Raw genomic sequence first — 19,440 nt, 5'->3', positions numbered from 1 at the left:
CAATGATTTTAATACAACTAAGCCGGGTAACGGAACCAATCATTTAGCCGACTACATTCTCAAAAGCTACCAAAAGTGGTAACAGTAAGATGCCTTAACATCAATCATACCATCAGTCAAATTATTTGTTCATATATATATATATATATATATGGCTATGGTAAAATACAAGATAATACGAATATTAAAATGGCAAAGATGGCCAAGAACCAGAGAACACAACAATCACCAGGCAAAAGTACATTAAATCATTGGGTTGGAAATGGGCCATGCTACCAGCTTGGGCTTGGTTGCTCAACCAACATATCTTGCAGTTGCTTGCTCAAAACATCAGAGTGGCCATCAAAAAATGCCATGTATATACAGCATGTTAATTTTCAACATTCTAAATAATTAACTGGGAAATTTAGCAAATGCCCAAATGTTTTTATTACAGTGATTTCACATTTAACTTATATACAATAAATATACTGATCACATTTTGATTATTAGATCCATACTATATTACAAATTAATTCAGAGAGAGTGTGGAACATGAATATCAGGATTACCAATATAAACTCAAACCCTGAACAAATAACAAACCATAAAGCATTACAGTACATATTTTAAGTAATTAAAGTTAGTAGCCTAACAAAAACTGTGTATGAACTTAGCTTATTATTTGTGAATCAAAAAGGAGCCAAGACTATAATTAAAATCAAAATAGGCTAGGAGTCAGACATGTTAAAGAACATTATATATTGTTTTAATCACAAAATGAGAAAGAATAACCAAGTCAAATTGTCCGAGCCAACAGGAAAATGTCTAAACATGTTGTTCTTTCTGAATGACAATATGACAAACATAAAAACACTTTGCAATTTTGTCATTTAATTTCAATGTTCACAACCCTGAACATGTATTCCTTGCCATTTCCAATATATGTACATACACATGGTTTTCAGAAAATCCAGTGTTTTAAATCAAATCATACATAGCTTGACAGTTTTTCTTTTGTCAAAGAACTGTAGAGTTGCATGTCTTGATTTGCTACACTTAATGACATATAATAGTTAAACCATGTGCTACACTGTTGGGACATATTTCGTTAGGTCATATAGTTGACATTCACATAATCCGTTCTGTGTAAAAACAGCTCATCCTAAATCTACATTTCCTTGCAGTTTAGCATTCATTTCTTTTGAAGACTGGCCATTAAAATGTAGCCAAACATGCAAGCGTTACTTGATACGCATTGTTCTACCTCACGTTCCAAAAATAATGAACATAATATAAAGGACAGTCCATCTTCAGTTCTCTTCATACAAATCTTTACCTGCAAAAAAAAAAAGACATAGTTGTGCACAATGTATAAAATTTGAAAAAGTAAACATAAGATGTAGCGATAAGTGGGCGACATGGCTCAGGCCGTAAGAGCAGTCGTCTGGCAGTCGGAGAGTTTCTGGTTCAATCCCCCGCCCGGGCTGTGTCGAAGTGTCCCTGAGCAAGACACCTAACCCCCAAATGCTCCTGACAAGCTGGTCGGCGCCTTGCATGGCAGCCAATCGCCGTTGGTGTGCGAGTGTGTGTATGAATGGGTGAATGAGAAGCATCCATTGTACAGCGCTTTGGATAAAGGCGCTATATAAATGCCAACCATTTACCATTTACCATTTATGTACATAATTAGGCCAGGTCCCATTTACAGCTGATGGACATTTCACACATACAGTCATAGTGCTTTGTGTACGTTGGGGTGCCATGACAAGGGATGGGGGTTGGTTAGGACGATTCCAAGATTTAAAAAATCAGAACATGGTGATAGATGGGGCCCAAAGTGAGATTCACGGGGCCCAAAATCCCTGGTGACACCTCAGTGTGTCTGGGAAATGTTGATGCTTTTGCTTGAGGTGCTTGTGGTCGAAAGTCCGGCGGTAAAACGGGCCTCACCGCGTGTAACGTCAAGGCTGCTCCTCGTTGCTGGAACTGGGAGGCCGACTGCGAACCTGGTTCCTCAGCTGTTCGATGAGCTCGGGGTTCTGCTGCTGCATCTGCTGCGCAAATTGCTGGCCCCTGCACACACACACACACACACACACACACACACACAGACAGACGGAAAGACTTTGAAATAAAATCCACAAATTGTTGCACCTGTTATACATGCCTTACAACAGTGCATGCACCTCTGTATTCAGACGAAAGGCCAGTTAATGTCGCTGTGATCCATTGCACATCACCAGGGCACTCCGTCGCTGGACTATAGACTGGCCTAGGGGCGGAGCGTAGCTGCGCATAGTGTCGATTAAGACCCACATTTCTATTGGTGAACTTACGCATAGATGAGGCCAGAGAGGTCACCGGGCCCCGCACCACCGGGCCCCATGCCCATTCCAGCGGGGCCCCCAGGGGCAGCTGTGGCCCCAGTTGAGCCATATGACCCTGACATCATTCCCGAGACCCTTCAAAAGGAAGTGCAAAAAAAAACGTATGCAAAATGAATGAACACGATTACCATTTAAATTTACCGGACACAAATAATATCATTGCCATAATAGCAGTGTATTCTGAGTTAATACTGAGATTCACCATGCATTTAATCTAAGTCCCGTGGCTTTTATAAAACATTCGTGGTGATGGCAAATATCAGCGTGTGAATTATCATTCAACGGGCTCCTACTTACATTTGCTGCACTTGTGGGTTTGTCATTAGAGTAGAAGCCTGAAACAAGCAAAGGCTCAGTTATTGCACTGAACTTTTCAGTGGTCTCTTTACTTAAGTATGTGCATTACAGATGGGTTACTTATCACATTTACATAGAAAGTCAAAAAGGGAAGTGTAGCGGTCGTTATCACTTACCATATTCATGAACCCTGGGTTATTGAGCAAGCCTGCCAGATCAGCCCCACCCATTCCAACGGTCTGAAAACAAAAAGTGACACATGATATGGCAACACCCCGTATCATTCATAGCCATACGTACACACGTCACAATGTAAACTAATACCAGTACAAACTCACTGGACTCGGTGCTTCTCTCATTTTCTGCTCAGCGATTTTTAGATTTGATTTATAGGTGTCATTTTCTGGATCCAGCTCCAGTGCTTTCCGGTAGAATTCAACAGCTTCTGTGTGTTTGTTTAAACTCGCCAGGGCCAACCTAAAGACAGAGAGGGTTTAAATTAGCATGGAGTCGGATTTCGATTGATAACACGCATTACAATTCAAATGTGAAGCCACGTGCAAGCGTTTCGTCAGCAGATCTCGAGAGGCTACTGACAAGCATCCGTCTTACCCCATTCTGCCATAAGCTTTGCTGTAGTTGGGGTCAATTCCGATGGCCAGTTCACAGTCCTGCACAGCTCCTGCATAGTTCCCCAGTTTACTGTACGCTGCAGCCCTGAAAACATGCACCAAACGCACACGTGCAAATCTGAACGCAACATAATTTCAGGCCAAACGCTGTATTATAACGGGTTTCAACGCACTCTTAAGTAACTATAAAAAGAAATTCTGTCGATCCGTACCTGTTACAGTAGTAAACTGCATTCTGTGGATTTATCTCAATGGCCTTGGAGTAGTATAACATAGCTTCGCTGAAATTCTCCTCCTTCATCTTCTCATTTCCTGAATACGACAACAGCAGCATAAGAATCGCATTTACCTCACTGCAGAATGCAATAAGAGGACTGAATGTGGGATTACGGTGTTTGCACAACTCAAACCTTCTGTTTTGAGCCTCTCTGCCTCCGCAACCTCTTCATCCGTTGGGGCGACTGAGAAAGAGTTGACATTTACCTGAGGGGTCTGTGGATGCTGAAACAACAACAACAACAACATTCAGACATATCTGGCTTCAGTCAAATACCGCATCATCTATCACAATGCATTTTTATAAAGGCTGGCGCTCAAGATTACATCTGTAACAGGTTAATAAAACGGATAGGGAGAATCATTGCACTATACCGTGACTGAAGCTGATGCAAAAAGCTCTGGCAATGTCTGTTCAATTGCTAGGCTCTTGTCTTCGGCAGAGACACTAAACGCTGTCTCCAGGCACTGGATAGCAACTGGAAAGTAAGCAAATTGACTTTGAAAACCGTGTGTACCTTTCACTGATTGATGTACTGGAATATACCAAGGAAACCGTCAATTCTGAATCAAATAATCACTTTTCGTTCACCTTCTAAGCTTTCCTGCGCATCTGAAGATAGGCCTCCGCTGTCAAGCTGATTGTGGAGAAACTGAATGATGGAGAATGCAAGACGCTTTGTATCTGACATTCTTTTTCAGAGCTCCTATCCGCAGCGATGAGGGGTATTGTTGAAACTGAAAAAACGATCATTTTAGCATCAACACTGTTATTCCATAGTGTTATAAACAGCGACAAGTCATGTACACAATTATAAACTTTACAGCTATGTGTGATTCCTTAGGAGACAGCCAGCAAGTTAGCTAGACACAATGTACTAACAAACTAGAAGGCAGATTTGTCATCTTCATACATAACTTTATGAATGAAGATGTATTTATACGCTTGCCAAATAACCAGCGATGCTATTCTCGAAATAGGGAGTTATTGTTGACGTTATCTACACCAGCAGTCTATTGGGCTACAACTTCGCTAGTTAACTAGAATAGATGTCCTGCTAATGCTATCCATGAGTCTGTTGCCTTGAACGTCTGTATACAAACTAGCTAGCGGAAGTAAAAACGTACATTATGATAGCTATTAGTTTCGTCGTTTCATACGTTGCATATTATAATTATTTTGCTAACCAAGATAACTTAGTTGGCAGTGAAATCACTCGTTTATTCGCTTCACCTAGTCGAAGGTTAAGCCAGTCAAGTCTGCTTGCCAGCTGAATCAAAATATTCTAGCTAGCTAACAATGCGGTGGTTAGCTAGTGTGGCAAGCTAGCCCCAGCTGTTGGATAATGGATCCAGCGCTCTGGCCTCTCTGTAGCTGCTAGCCACCTTCACTGCTATCTAACGCTGTTAGCTAAATTTGATCGCTAGCTAGCTAAACGTTAGCCTTGTACTAATTGCCATGCTAACTTAGCACTAGCTAAATAACTTGTGTTTGTGATTTTCATTAGTTGACACAGCTAGCTAGCCCTATCAAACACTTAACTTGGAATTCATGTATTAAGTGACCTTTAAAACGTACGTAGCTAGCTCTGCGTCACCTACTTATCTTAACTGGTCCAGGCTGTATAAGAAGTTCTTTCTTAAGGCTTATTTTCAGCTTTCAAGAACGGACTGTGTGGTGGTGGTGGTGTAGTTGGCGACCCGGTGTCTCACTTTGAATACGTCATTCGGTTCGGTTTACTTTTCATCTAACCTGTGACTCGAGTAAAATCAGTTGCGTGGGCATTAAAGCACTTATGGATGTTTTTCTGGCCGCATTTTTTTCAACTTTATATTTGGCAGAAACCAATTCATTTAAAAATATAGTAAATTAATATTGCTATAATTCGACCAATAGAATTGCAAAGTGCCTCCGGGCAACGGGATGATTGACTGGAGGCCCAACTAATCAGTGACGCTAAAGTATTGACATGTCCGGGGCGGAATAAACTGGGAAACCGTTTGACTTGAGTTTACAGCGACTTGAAACGAAGTGACTCAGTTTTTTTAAATTATGGCACCGACAGGTGAGTTTTATAATGCGTTCTTTTAATGTATGCAGGTTTTTGGACTTAGTAAGTCACAGTACGTGTAATTTTCTTTCATTGCATCAACTTAAGATAGCGAGCTCACATTGGGGCTATTCAAGCATGGTGCTATTCGTTCAAATCGGCTAAAATTTGCTATTTGGCTAACATCAGCTGGTTAGCTGACTTTAACTAACTCCTGTACCTGTATAATCTGTATAATAGTACCTCGTTAGTTACTATGAAACAATTTAGCATAGGCTAACATAAACATAAAACATAAAATTTAGTATATAAATCAGAGTCTGCTAATGCATGGACGTCATCTTCAATTCGGTAATCTGCTTTAGCCCCGCCTAGATGATGGCTGGTGTGTAGTTAGCTAGTGAACTTGATTCCTCGTCATGTCTAATTTAGCAATATCTAATGTTTTTTTCTGGGTAGTGTGACGCTTCGTTTGTTAAAATGCAGTATGATTTACAGCCCGGATTTACAGGAGCTGCATAACCTATTGCTATTATGTAGCAAGCTGGCTGGCGAGGAACATTACGTCGTGTGCGGATGTATCGTGTAATTGCACATTTGACAGAGTCTTACCTGACTAATAATAATAACGTGGACAAATGACTCATTTCAATTTTTGGTGTATATTGAGGTAAATACAGAATCAGTCATGGTCGAGCAGAGAGATGACGTTCTCTTATTTTGCCTACTGCAGATGGAGTGGTCCGCGTGTACTTGGCTTGCCATATAGGCTTCCACAAACGATTGTAACGATTGTGACCAAAGACACGATTGTTTGATTTTGGCCTCATTGTTAATTCCAGTGCTGGCGCTATCCAATTGGGAACCTACACTGTTAAACTGTGCGGCATTTAAGGCGAAACGTTGCAAAAAAGGCAGCATGTGGCAACATAAGACAGTGCGTCGGCATTGAAGTAAAATGCTTATGGTTTGGGTCAAATAATATCCAAGTCCACTTCAGTACCACTGCACATTCACCTTATCGTAGTGATAAACATGTTTAATCATGCCTATTATTCCTAGAATTTCCACTTTAACATCTTCATTATTCACATTCCACATTGTCCCGAATCACAGACACTACATTATATTATATTCTTGTCTACCCTTTGTGGATTGCTATTCTTTGGGCAACTGATGCCGATTGTATTCATCAATCAACAACAATAATAAGCAATACAATTACTATAGAGAATGTATGCGTAGAATCCTTGTATTTTGAAAACTTATCTTATATGCATGAAGCCATTTCTGTATGTAGTTTTTTTTTTTTATTGTATTTTTTTATCAATGTCTTCTTTAAAACCTTTTTTCTATATATGCTTAACTTTTATTTCGGCTAATTATTTGGTATTCATAAGTACAATTCTATTTCAGAAATAAAATGCAAGGACAGATTCTGCACTGTCTATCTGGACTTCCTTGTCAATTTCATACTCCCAAGTTAAGCAAGTCAGAACCTGTCCTTTTACCTTCACCTTGAATATTGCTTCTAGCTGGATGCTGGTTTACGATGATGCTGTTTATTCAGTGACAACATCACTGGACGTGGTTGCCGCACAAAAATCCTCCACATGCTGCACGTGTCAATTTGGGGACATGATCGACACGCTAAATATTTTTACAATTCTAAAAATGGAAGAAAAAATTAAACTGTGTTCGATTCAGAGAAAGCTACATGCTCGTAAATGAATAAAATTGCTAATTAGCTCTTTCTAATGACATCAGCTCTCCGAAACATGGATTACTACTTCCAGTCCAGTGGTACACAGCCTTACCAGGCCAGGTTTCTAGGCCCATGTGCAGGTGGGGCTTCCGTTCAGTCTGTGATGCTGTGTGGAAGTTCCCTGAGCACTTTACAATGAGTGCCTCTCATTCACCCATTCACACGCCATGCAAGGCACTAATCAGCTCATTAGGAGCAATTGGGAGTTGGTTATCTTGCTCGGGGACACTTCAACACACCAAGGGTGGGGGATCGAACCGGCAACCCTCCTACTGCTCTTATCTCCTGAGCTAATGTCTAATTAGCAGATAAATCATTCTCTCCCTCTCCACCCCAGCTGATGTGTGGTGAGCGTTCTGGTGCAAAATGGCTGCCATTGCATCACCCAGGTGGGTGGTGGTTGAGGTCGAGTTTCCCCCCCCATCACTGTAAAGCGCTTTTGCGTCTGAGGAAATGCTATGGAATTGTGTCGATCTCCCATGCTAAAGTTGCTTTTATGTTTTTCTGTTGACACCTGCTCTCTGTTGCGCCCCCCGTCAGGAGATCACCAGGTGATCCAGGTCAACCAGGCGCGAGTGTGCGCGGACAACCGCATGCGCTGGGACCTGACACCGGACCAGATCCACCAGCTCTCGGAGGAGCTGATCGGCAAGACCAAGCTGGTGTACGACACCGTGGGCGCCCTGGAGCTGGGCACCGTCACGTATGACAACACCCTCAAGGCCCTGGCGGATGTAGAGGTGGAGTACACGGGTGAGCGCGGTTCACTGTGACTCCAGGAGAGTTTCTTCACCATCCCTGCTCCTGGAGAACTAGGTTCCTGTAGGTTTTCATTGCAACCCTAATTTGCCGCACCTTATTCTACTAATTGGCTGCTCAACGGGATCTCTAGCTGTTGGCGTGCTTCATTAAGGTTGGAGTGAAAACGTGCAGGACGGTAGATCTCCAGGAACAGGGTTGGGCAGCCCTGCTCTAGCTGTTGAATGAGGTGTGCTTTGTTAGGGTCGGAGTGAAAACCTTCAGGGCAGTAGATCTCCAGGAACAGGGTTGGTTTCCCCTGCTGTGGTGTTTGACATAGAGCTGCCATAAAGATGCTACTTGTGTGGTCAACTAGTGTGGATTGCTCATTTCAACTTTCAACTCTACTGAGGCAAATAAAATAAAAAAATGGCAAATTACTGAGGGAAGGTATGAAATTTTGTTAAAGCCCGATAAAATGTAACAATTTTAGTGAACACCAATGAACAAGCTGATATTTTGATTGAGGTCGGTATGCAAAACTCTAGTTTCCCCTCCCGGTCAACTACATTAATCGTATCATTTAAAACTCATTGAGGTGTTTGTGGAGAAAAGTACATTTGGGCAACAACAAACTGAGGCTGAATGGGAGGATAAGTCCAGATAAATCCATAGCAGTCACATCTACCATCTGTGCTGCCATTGTAAGCCTGCAAAAGGCCTGAGCTGGCAGGAAAGTGGGGGGCAATGGTATAGGCAATTCAGCAGTTTTACATAAAGGCTGGCTGACCCATCCAGTAGAAGAGTGCTTCTTGCATTGTTTAAAGTTGTTGGCTCGGTGACGGGTATATACAGCACATTTTATTTTGTAAACAGGGCTACATTTTATTTTTATTTTTTTTATAGCCACACACAAACAATGTAAATACAACTGCAATGTATTTTTCTCGGGTCTTAATAAAAACTGGTTCATGAATCTTAAGCCCCCCCCTACCTTTTAGGCATGAGTGGTGCATTCGTGTCACTTTATGTGGCAGCTGTTCTCTGACTTGTCATCATCTTTGTCTTCATTTGTTTGAAGATTAACTCTTGTTTTCCTCTTGTGCACACATATATATACACACACACACATACACACACACACACACACACACATATACATACATAAATGACATGAATTAACATAATGGTGAGAACAGGCCATTCAGCACAGCAACGCTCGCCTTTTCCTACCACTTAAGTGTACCCGCTGCTTAGTTTGCCTGAAAGCGAAATAGTATCTAGCACCGTGTCAAGCCTGGTCTTGGAAAACCCCCCAGTGTTTCTGCCTCCACTACAAGTCCGGGCGATGTCTGTGCAGAATTCATCCTTTGGCAATTTCCGCTTACGCCTCCTCGTTTTTTCCAGTTCAGCGCAACATGCTGGACTTCCCTCAGCACGTCTCCTCCTCCAAAGAAGTGCGAGCGGCCAGCACCGACGCCGATAAGAAGCTGTCCGAGTTCGACGTGGAGATGAGCATGAGAGAAGACGTGTACCAGAGGATCGTGGCGCTGGAGGTGAATCGTGTTTCAAAATGAACGGCTATGTCTAATATTGTGATTTAAAAAAAATAAATAAATAAATAAAAATGCCATATGGTGACTGCAATTCTTCATCAATTAGATGCCATCTGGAGGTTCTGGACACCTACTACTTCTGTCTAGTATTCCGTCTTCTGACTAGCCCCAGTTGGGCCCTTGAGCTAAGCCCTTGACCCCATATCGCTCCAGGGTGGAATCGTCCCCTGCATCCGCTAAATAACACTTATAATTATAATTATAGTATAAATAATTTCATTTATTTAGATAATGCCCTGGAAAAATCCAAGGGCTTTGCTCAAGGGGCCGACGGCTGTGTGATCTTCTCATCGGCACTTGGGCTTGAACAACCACCACCAACCTTCCGGGTCCCGGTCATGTACCTTAGCCTCTCTAGGCCATGATGTAGGAGGCTGCAGTTGTGGTTATCCAAATCAATTGTGTTGTTTATTAACTTTTTTTAAATTTTTTTTATCCGCTTTGTAGAAGAAGGTTGACGCAGACGCTCTGACTCCTGAAGCTAAGAGGTACATGGAGAGACTGGTGCGGCTGGGGAAGAGGAACGGTCTGCACCTCTCGAAAGAGACGCAGGAAGTGAGTCTCCATTAAAATATGGACATCTAAAGGGCCCATAGTGTACACCTTTCCAGTGTTTTATTTCTGTGTTCTGATATCCGTAAGAAACGTGGTTTTAAGTATCAAAAACTCTATCCAGTTTTACATGTCCGTTCTCATCAGTGCCTCTCATCAGCTTTAACAAGAACTGGCTGCTTTAGTGAAGGTGTTCTTAAGCCCTCTATTCTGATTGGCTGACATAGGCAAATGAGCATTTATGACATCATAAAGTTACAGAAGTCCAAAGGACTTAAATGCACCAGTTTCTTAAGACATATTGTGTGGGTTTCTTTGGGGATTGCATTTTGATACATTTAGTGTTTTATAGCACTATACAACTCCTTTATGATCCACATAGCGAGGGAAATGTCGTTTTCCATGACATGGGACCTTTTTTTTAACTGATACTAGCTGTTAGACTGCATCTCATATTTAACCTGTATTCGTCGGCTGTCTGTTTGAACAGGAAATCAAAACTATCAAGAAAAAGCTGAGCACCCTGTGTATTGATTTCAACAAACACTTGAATGAAGACACCACCAGTCTGGCTTTCACCAGAGAGGAGCTGGGTGAGTATTTGGGTTAATGGTCGCACTTTAATCGTCTGTGCGGTCGGCGCGGTTAAACACAGCGGCAAATCTGCGTGACGTTGTCTTTCAGGCGGTCTTCCTGAGGATTTCCTCTCCTCCTTGGAGAAGGACGATGAGGGAAAGCTGAAGATCACGCTGAAGTACCCGCACTACTTCCCCACCATGAAGAAGTGCCACGTCCCCGAGACACGCAAGAAGCTGGAGCTGGCGTTCAACTCCCGCTGCAAAGAGGTGCGACAACCCTGCTTTCTGTGAAACGTTCACAAAAACCTCTCCTCCTCCTAGTGCAGAAATGACATCAACGTTGCCTGTAATGCCACAGAGGTGTAATGCCTCCTAGTGCAGAAATTACATCAACGTTGCCTGTAATGCCACAGAGATGTAATGCCTCCTAGTGTAGAAATTACATCAACGTTGCCTGTAATGCCACAGAGATGTAATGCCTCCTAGTGCAGAAATGACATCAACGTTGCCTGTAATGCCACAGAGGTGTAATGCCTCCTAGTGCAGAAATTACATCAACGTTGCCTGTAATGCCACAGAGATGTAATGCCTCCTACTGCAGAAATGACATCAACGTTGCCTGTAATGCCACAGGGATGTAATGCCTCCTAGTGCAGAAATTACATCAACGTTGCCTGTAATGCCACAGAGATGTAATGCCTCCTACTGCAGAAATGACATCAACGTTGCCTGTAATGCCACAGGGATGTAATGCCTCCTAGTGCAGAAATTACATCAACGTTGCCTGTAATGCCACAGAGATGTAATGCCTCCTAGTGCAGAAATTACATCAACGTTGCCTGTAATGCCTCCTAGTGCAGAAATTACATCAACGTTGCCTGTAATGCCACAGAGATGTAATGCCTCCTAGTGCAGAAATGACATCAACGTTGCCTGTAATGCCACAGAGATGTAATGCCTCCTAGTGCAGAACTTACATCAACGTTGCCTTTAATGCCACAGGGATGTAATGCCTCCTAGTGCAGAAATGACATCAACGTTGCCTGTAATGCCACAGAGATGTAATGCCTCCTAGTGCAGAAATGACATCAACGTTGCCTGTAATGCCACAGAGATGTAATGCCTCCTAGTGCAGAAATGACATCAACGTTGCCTGTAATGCCACAGAGATGTAATGCCTCCTAGTGCAGAAATGACATCAACGTTGCCTGTAATGCCACAGAGGTGTAATGCCTCCTAGTGCAGAAATTACATCAACGTTGCCTGTAATGCCACAGAGATGTAATGCCTCCTAGTGTAGAAATTACATCAACGTTGCCTGTAATGCCACAGAGATGTAATGCCTCCTAGTGCAGAAATGACATCAACGTTGCCTGTAATGCCACAGAGGTGTAATGCCTCCTAGTGCAGAAATTACATCAACGTTGCCTGTAATGCCACAGAGATGTAATGCCTCCTACTGCAGAAATGACATCAACGTTGCCTGTAATGCCACAGGGATGTAATGCCTCCTAGTGCAGAAATTACATCAACGTTGCCTGTAATGCCACAGAGATGTAATGCCTCCTACTGCAGAAATGACATCAACGTTGCCTGTAATGCCACAGGGATGTAATGCCTCCTAGTGCAGAAATTACATCAACGTTGCCTGTAATGCCACAGAGATGTAATGCCTCCTAGTGCAGAAATTACATCAACGTTGCCTGTAATGCCTCCTAGTGCAGAAATTACATCAACGTTGCCTGTAATGCCACAGAGATGTAATGCCTCCTAGTGCAGAAATGACATCAACGTTGCCTGTAATGCCACAGAGATGTAATGCCTCCTAGTGCAGAACTTACATCAACGTTGCCTTTAATGCCACAGGGATGTAATGCCTCCTAGTGCAGAAATGACATCAACGTTGCCTGTAATGCCACAGAGATGTAATGCCTCCTAGTGCAGAAATGACATCAACGTTGCCTGTAATGCCACAGAGATGTAATGCCTCCTAGTGCAGAAATGACATCAACGTTGCCTGTAATGCCACAGAGATGTAATGCCTCCTAGTGCAGAAATTACATCAACGTTGCCTGTAATGCCACAGAGATGTAATGCCTCCTAGAGCAGAAATTACATCAACGTTGCCTGTAATGCCACAGAGATGTAATGCCTCCTAGAGCAGAAATTACATCAACGTTGCCTGTAATGCCACAGAGATGTAATGCCTCCTAGTGCAGAAATGACATCAACGTTGCCTGTAATGCCAGAGATGTAATGCCTCCTAGAGCAGAAATGACATCAACGTTGCCTGTAATGCCACAGAGATGTAATGCCTCCTACTGCAGAAATGACATCAACGTTGCCTGTAATGCCACAGAGATGTAATGCCACAGAGATGTAATGCCTCCTAGAGCAGAAATGACATCAACGTTGCCTGTAATGCCACAGAGATGTAATGCCTCCTAGTGCAGAAATTACATCAACGTTGCCTGTAATGCCACAGAGATGTAGCGGCAGAGAAATCGCTCAGGGCGTTTTCCAGTCGGGATAAAATGTTCCCTTCAATAATGAGCGACTCGCACGATCTTCCGAGACGTTGAGTCCGTTGTCTTCCTGTCTCCCTCCCGCAGGAGAACTCAAATATCCTCAAGGAGTTGGTGAAGCTGCGTGCTCAGAAGTGTGTCCTTCTGGGATTCGCCAACCACGCTGACTTCGTCCTGGAGATGAACATGGCCAAGACCGGCAAGAAGGTCTCTGTTTTCCTTGGTACGTGTTCTGGCCGTTTTTGTTGTTTTTAGATTGTTGCATTTCCGTGTTTGGAAATCCATTGATATACCATGGAATTTCCATCACTTTCATGTTCACCTTCTATCTTATTTTGCATTATTTAGAAAAAGTTGGTTGTATACAGGGAATGAGCGGGAACTCTGTGACTATTGGCTGAGATTCTGTATGGTAGTTAATTTCATTACGTAGTTATAATAGCTAACGCCTTTATCCAAAGCAACTTGCAGTTGATTAGACTAAGCTGGGGCCAATCCACCCTGAAGCAGTGTGGGGTTAAGGGCCTTGCTCAAGGCGCCCAACAGCTGCACTGATCTTATTGTGGCTACACCGGGGCTTGAACCACTAACCTTCCAGGTCCCAGTCAAGCACCTTAACCCCTAGGCTATAGGTTTCCGGCTAAAATTCGCCAATGAACGATCGATCTCTCGGGCCGTTCAGAGGAGCTGGCCCGCAAGCTGAAGTCCCTGGGCGAGGAGGAGCGGGCGGTCATCCTGAAGATGAAGGAGGAGGAGTGCAAGAAGCGGAGCCTGGCCTTCGACGGCGAGCTGCACGCCTGGGACGCGCGCTACTTCATGACGCAGGTGGAGGAGACGCAGTACGCCGTGGACCAGAACGTGCTGAAGGAGTACTTCCCCATGGAGGTGGTGACCCGGGGCCTGCTGGACATCTACCAGGACCTGCTGGGGCTGACGTTCGAGCGCGTGCAGGGCGCCGCCGTCTGGCACGACGACGTCACCCTGTACTGCGTCCAGGACCGCACCTCGGGCCACGTGGTGGGGCAGTTCTACCTGGACCTCTACCCCAGGTGAGGGGCCGCCGGGGGGGGTGGAGGGAGAATGCCGTTTATGCTTTTATCCAAGGCGAGGTACAAACCTAGGAGATTTCGTACCCAGGTGATTGGGACACACCACAGAACAGGTCGGATGAGGTAAAATTTACATAATCGGCTGTACAGTCATGAACATTAGACGCACCCTTCTGTTTTTTTTGTGTGGATTAAAGCACAAAGGTGTCTGTTGCAACTTTACAAACCTGTAGCCAGGGATCATTGGATCACGCTCCCTTGAGTGCCAAGAACTGCCAGTTTTCCACCCTCCCTTTACCTGGGAGTCGGGTGTGAAAACAGTTCGGTAGCGCAAAATTGTTCTGTTCATTACCTGGGAGATGGCGGGGGAAAAAAAAACCGAAAAAAAAACGGGGGGATTTGGAATTGAGTGCCAGATTTGATCATCCCTGCTGTATGTAATGTAAACATGCCTGCGATGCACAAAAACAAGAAATAAGTCCACGAGTATCTTATTCTTATCTGTAGACTTAATCTTATTTCTATTCTATTTTTTGCTAAATGAGACAATGAGGTGTGACGGTATGACTAATTTCAAGATTTGCATATGGGGTGAGAATTTCACTTGTCAAGCAAACCGTAACCTAAAACAAGCTTTCAAATATTTTGTACTTACAAGACTAAAAACTCTTAAGATGACCATTGATTTATAGATGCAGATTTGACGATCCTTGCTGTATGTCGTGTGAAATGTGAACGGGCCGATCCGCTTCAGGATTCTGTGCCAACTTCTGCTCTTAATTATTTAATTGGCTAAATAATGTCCTGATCAGACATTTGTATGTGGACCAGCGACAGCTGCAGACTGCTTGTGTATCCTAAAGATTGTACTGTGCTCAAGTGCAAGTGAGTGAAGCAACATCATTTAATAGAGCTGTCAGAACATGTTAAAGAAGTGGTTCTTAACCTTATTGGAGGTACTGAACCCTGCAAGCTTCATCGGTGCATTCACCGAACCCTTCGCAATTGGAAAAATAAAATACGATTTCTTCAAAACATAGGTATATATATTTTATTGGAAAATAAAATATATACCTATGCTTTTATCGAACCCAGGTTAAGAACCACTGTGTTGAAGGGTGCATGAGGGTGACTGTAAAGCGGTCTACTGTACCGAGGGGTTCACGCCGCCCTCTCTGTCCCTCAGGGAGGGGAAGTACGGCCACGCGGCCTGTTTCGGCCTGCAGCCCGGCTGTCTGCTGTCCGACGGGACCAGGCAGATGGCCGTGGCGGCCATGGTGGCCAACTTCAGCAAGCCCACGGCCGACGCGCCCTCCCTGCTGCAGCACGACGAGGTGGAGACCTACTTCCACGAGTTCGGCCACGTCATGCACCAGCTCTGCGCTCAGGTCAGAGCCCGAATGGAGGCAACGCCCGGGGGGGGGCGGGGGGGCGGGGGGGCGGAAAGGGGCTTCCGGGGTTTTGGTATCGGTCACCGAGTTTAAATCTTGACTCTTTGGTCTTCTGTCTCCGGGTGGGGGGGGGTATATCACGAAGCAAGATTAGATTGATAGATTGTTGCATTTCTTATAGCGCTTTTGTAGACACTCAGTGATGAGGGGGAACTCTCTTCAACCGCCACCAATGTGCAGCACCCACCTGGGTGATGCCATGGCAGCCATTTTGTGCCAGAATGCTCACCACACACCAGCTGAGGTGGAGAGTGAGAGAGAGAACGATGTTTTTGTCAATTGAATCAGGGGATGATTAGTTGGCGGACAGACTACCGAGTTAGCTGGATAAGTCCACCGAGTAAAACCCGGAACAGCTCTTTTTCACTTCAGTCCTCGTTTCAGTTTTGGAAGGGTTCTGGGTTTTACCCTGTGCACTTGTCCAGCTGGGTTCATAATCCTGCTTCGTGAAATACCCCTCCTGGAGCCCTCTCCACTTGAAGATTGTCTTGGAGATCCATTTTCACAGCCGCTCCTCTCTCTCTTTGTCTGTTTGCAGGCGGACTTCGCCATGTTCAGCGGGACCCACGTGGAGAGGGACTTCGTGGAGGCCCCCTCTCAGATGCTGGAGAACTGGGTGTGGGAGAAGGAGCCGCTGCAGCGTATGTCCAAGCATTACAAGACCGGCAGCCCCATCCCCGCGGAGCTGCTGGACAAGCTCATCAAGTCCCGCCTGGCCAACACAGGTACGGCCTTCTGCACTGCTCCACTGCGCTGTAAAATGGCCGCCTACACAACACTGACCATTTAGCCAAAGGACAAACTCATCAAGTCCCGCCTGGCCAACACGGGTACGGCCTTCTGCACTGCTGTAAAATGGCCGCCTACACAACACTGACCATTTAGCCAAAGGACAAACTCATCACGTCCTGCCTGGCCTTCAGCTCCACTGTGCTGTAAAATGGCCGCTTACACAATGCTGACCGTGGCCGTTTAACCGAAGGCCATGGTCTCTGGAGCTGTACCTCCTCGTGAGTTGTGTATCGCACCTAGTTTTACACAGGGGTGCACAGCCAGGGCCGATCCGCTTCAGGGTTTCAGACCAACTTCTGCTCTTAATGATTGATTTGATTATACTAAGCAGGAGACAGTCCTCCGCTGGAGCAGTGCAGGGTTAAGGGCCTTGCTCAAGGGCCCAACGGCTGTGGGGATCTTATTGTGGCTACACCGGGGATCGAACCACCGCCCTTGCGGGTCCCAGTCACGTACCTTAACCACTACGCCGCAGGCAGCCCCAACCCGTGGGCGATTGCTGACTGTCAGTGGTCCGTTGTCGTCCGTCTCCTCTCCCTAGGTCTCTTCAACCTGAAGCAGATTGTGCTGGCCAAGGTGGACCAGGCCCTGCACACCAAGCCCAGTGTGGACCCGGCCGAGGAGTACGCCAGACTGTGCCAGGAGGTCTGGGGTGTGCCTGCGTCTCCGGGTGAGCCCTTCTGTAGTCTGTCGGCCGGGTGGTGGTCCTGCTATTATGGCAACGTGATGCTCTGAAAATATGAATTTCAGATCAGAACTATTGCGGTTAGATTTCAGTGTCCAAGTGGCTTTTAAGGAGGCAAATATCTAGGCAATAAATGACTGTGTTCATCTGACAATTAATCTGGAAATTGTGTAAACCACGGCCGATCGACCATTTTCCCGGAGATCTACGGTCCTGTAGGTTTCATTTTGTCCCTGATTTAGCACACCTGATTCTACCACTTCTGCATTCTATCTTGATTTTCTTTCATCTTTACCTGCTCTTGCTGCTTCTTCTTGCCTCCCGCGATGGGTGGAGCTAGGAGCAGGCATTAAGCGATTGGAATGAGCCCTAGCTGTTGAAATGAGGTGTGCTTTGTTGGTGTTGGAGTGAAAACCTACTGGATGGTTCATCGCCAGGAACCTGGTTGCTCAGTCCTTGCACAACCATTACCTGGGGCTCTATACCTGCGTTAGCTTGCAACAGCCACCAGGGGGAGTGTTCAACGTGTTGAACACAATTCCAGTACAGCTGAATTTCCAGTTCGGCTTGTTACCATCTTACGGTCTCCTGTTATTGTGATTAAGCAATATTGTATTATTTCCAGGTGACCAAAATCATAATCTCATATTGATATTGATCTCATAATCTTACTTTGCATTCGGCTGCGTTGTCAGATTACAGAAATAATTCAGTCGATGCAGAAGACGTGACCCCCAAATCAATGCTGCTTGTGTTTTTGTACAGGAACCAACATGCCTGCTACTTTTGGCCACCTGGCGGGCGGTTACGATGCCCAGTATTACGGATACTTGTGGAGTGAGGTCTTCTCCATGGACATGTTCTACGCCCGCTTCAAGCAGGAGGGCATCATGAACCCCAAGGTTGGAACAGGCAGATATTTGAGATTTATACACAATGACAAATTTCATCATATTTGACTGACTGAGGGTTGAATTTCTTTTTTTTTTAAATGCATTTTATTATTTATTTTGAAATCTATGATGAAGGAGCTAGAGGCTTGTCTCATTATTGACATGTCAGTGTTTTGATTAGACATAGGGTGCTGTATTATATTTAGGATCAGATTTTTGTTGTGTGTTTCTGTAACTTTGTATATTTGGCTTACTGCTGCTGAGCCTATCCTGGTTAAATAAAGATTCTATAAATAAAATAAATAAAAAAATAAATAAAAACTTAATTAGTTTTAAATTAGGTAACGTTGAGTTTGTCCGGTTCAGTGGGCGACGTGGCTCAGGCAGTAAGAGCGTCTGACAGTCGGAGGGTTGCCGGTTCGATCCCCCGCCCGTGCTGTTTCAGTGTCCCTGAGCAAGACGCCTAACCCCCAAATGCTCCTGACGAGCTGGTCGGCGCCTTGCATGGCAGCCAATCGCCGTCGGTGTGTGAGTGTGTGTATGAATGGGTGAATGAGAAGCATCAATTGTACAGCGCTTTGGATAAAGGCGCTATATAAATGCCAACCATTTACCATTTACCAAAAAAAAAAAAATTTGTTTCAAACAAGGTAATGTTGAGCTTATGTCCGTTTCAGGTGGGTTTGGACTACAGGAACTGCATCCTGAAGCCTGGTGGGTCTGAAGATGCTTCAGAGATGCTGAAGCGTTTCCTGGGTCGCGAACCCAAACAGGAAGCTTTCCTCTTGAGCAAAGGATTAACCGTGGAACAGGAGCAGGGAACACCATGTGCCTGCTGACCTCTTTCTCTCCCTCTGTCTTTCTCTGCCGAAAATAAATAAATAAAAATGCACAAAAGCCCCTCTGTGGACAGCGGGCATCAGGCATCTGAGACTGATTATTGGACTTCCTCTCAAAAATTGATCGTACCCCAGATCAGCATCTTTTCCCACTTCTCTCCCCTGTGCTGTGTGTTTCTGGGAGCCTGGGGGGTTTGTTTTAGCTCTGCAAAATTGTATTGAAGAAACCCAAATATGGGCGGAAAAAAAATCATAAAGTACAAACGATTTATTGAAATCATATTGAGTGTCCTCAATTTTGTGTTTCGTGAAACTTTTTATTTAGATGTCCA

At 44.6% G+C, this 19,440-nt stretch overlaps 2 protein-coding genes across 5 annotated transcripts; one reads left to right on the top strand and one right to left on the bottom strand.

Moving 5' to 3' along the window:
• Positions 1–724: 724 nt before the first annotated feature.
• sgta (small glutamine rich tetratricopeptide repeat co-chaperone alpha) lies at positions 725–5,333 on the bottom strand. Of its 4 annotated transcripts, none has more exons than XM_061238879.1 (12): positions 5,177–5,333; positions 4,167–4,312; positions 3,950–4,053; positions 3,709–3,799; positions 3,511–3,610; positions 3,279–3,383; positions 3,005–3,143; positions 2,843–2,905; positions 2,667–2,704; positions 2,319–2,444; positions 1,933–2,055; positions 725–1,318 (listed from the first exon to the last, which is right to left on the bottom strand). In XM_061238879.1, the coding sequence occupies exons 2-11, from the start codon at positions 4,264–4,266 to the stop codon at positions 1,944–1,946; spliced, it is 978 nt and encodes a 325-aa protein (XP_061094863.1). In that variant the 5' UTR covers positions 4,267–4,312; positions 5,177–5,333; the 3' UTR covers positions 725–1,318; positions 1,933–1,943. The 4 variants fall into 4 exon arrangements, with proteins under 4 accessions (XP_061094863.1, XP_061094864.1, XP_061094865.1 ...); XM_061238880.1 differs by having other exon boundaries at positions 5,154–5,312; XM_061238881.1 differs by lacking the exon at positions 5,177–5,333 and adding an exon at positions 4,703–5,059.
• Positions 5,334–5,484: 151 nt separating this feature from the next.
• Positions 5,485–19,388, top strand: thop1 (thimet oligopeptidase 1). The gene is made up of 13 exons (XM_061238878.1): positions 5,485–5,640; positions 7,931–8,143; positions 9,536–9,684; positions 10,192–10,299; positions 10,787–10,889; positions 10,981–11,141; positions 13,487–13,622; positions 14,082–14,448; positions 15,635–15,836; positions 16,438–16,624; positions 17,233–17,361; positions 18,142–18,278; positions 18,947–19,388. Exons 1-13 carry the CDS (start codon positions 5,628–5,630, stop codon positions 19,106–19,108), a joined length of 2,067 nt encoding a protein of 688 aa, XP_061094862.1. The 5' UTR covers positions 5,485–5,627; the 3' UTR covers positions 19,109–19,388.
• The last annotated feature ends 52 nt before the right edge of the window (positions 19,389–19,440 follow it).

The sequence above is a fragment of the Conger conger genome, chromosome 4, assembly GCF_963514075.1.
Source record: "Conger conger chromosome 4, fConCon1.1, whole genome shotgun sequence".
NCBI lineage: Eukaryota > Metazoa > Chordata > Actinopteri > Anguilliformes > Congridae > Conger > Conger conger.
This window is presented reverse-complemented; position numbering and strand designations above follow the sequence as displayed.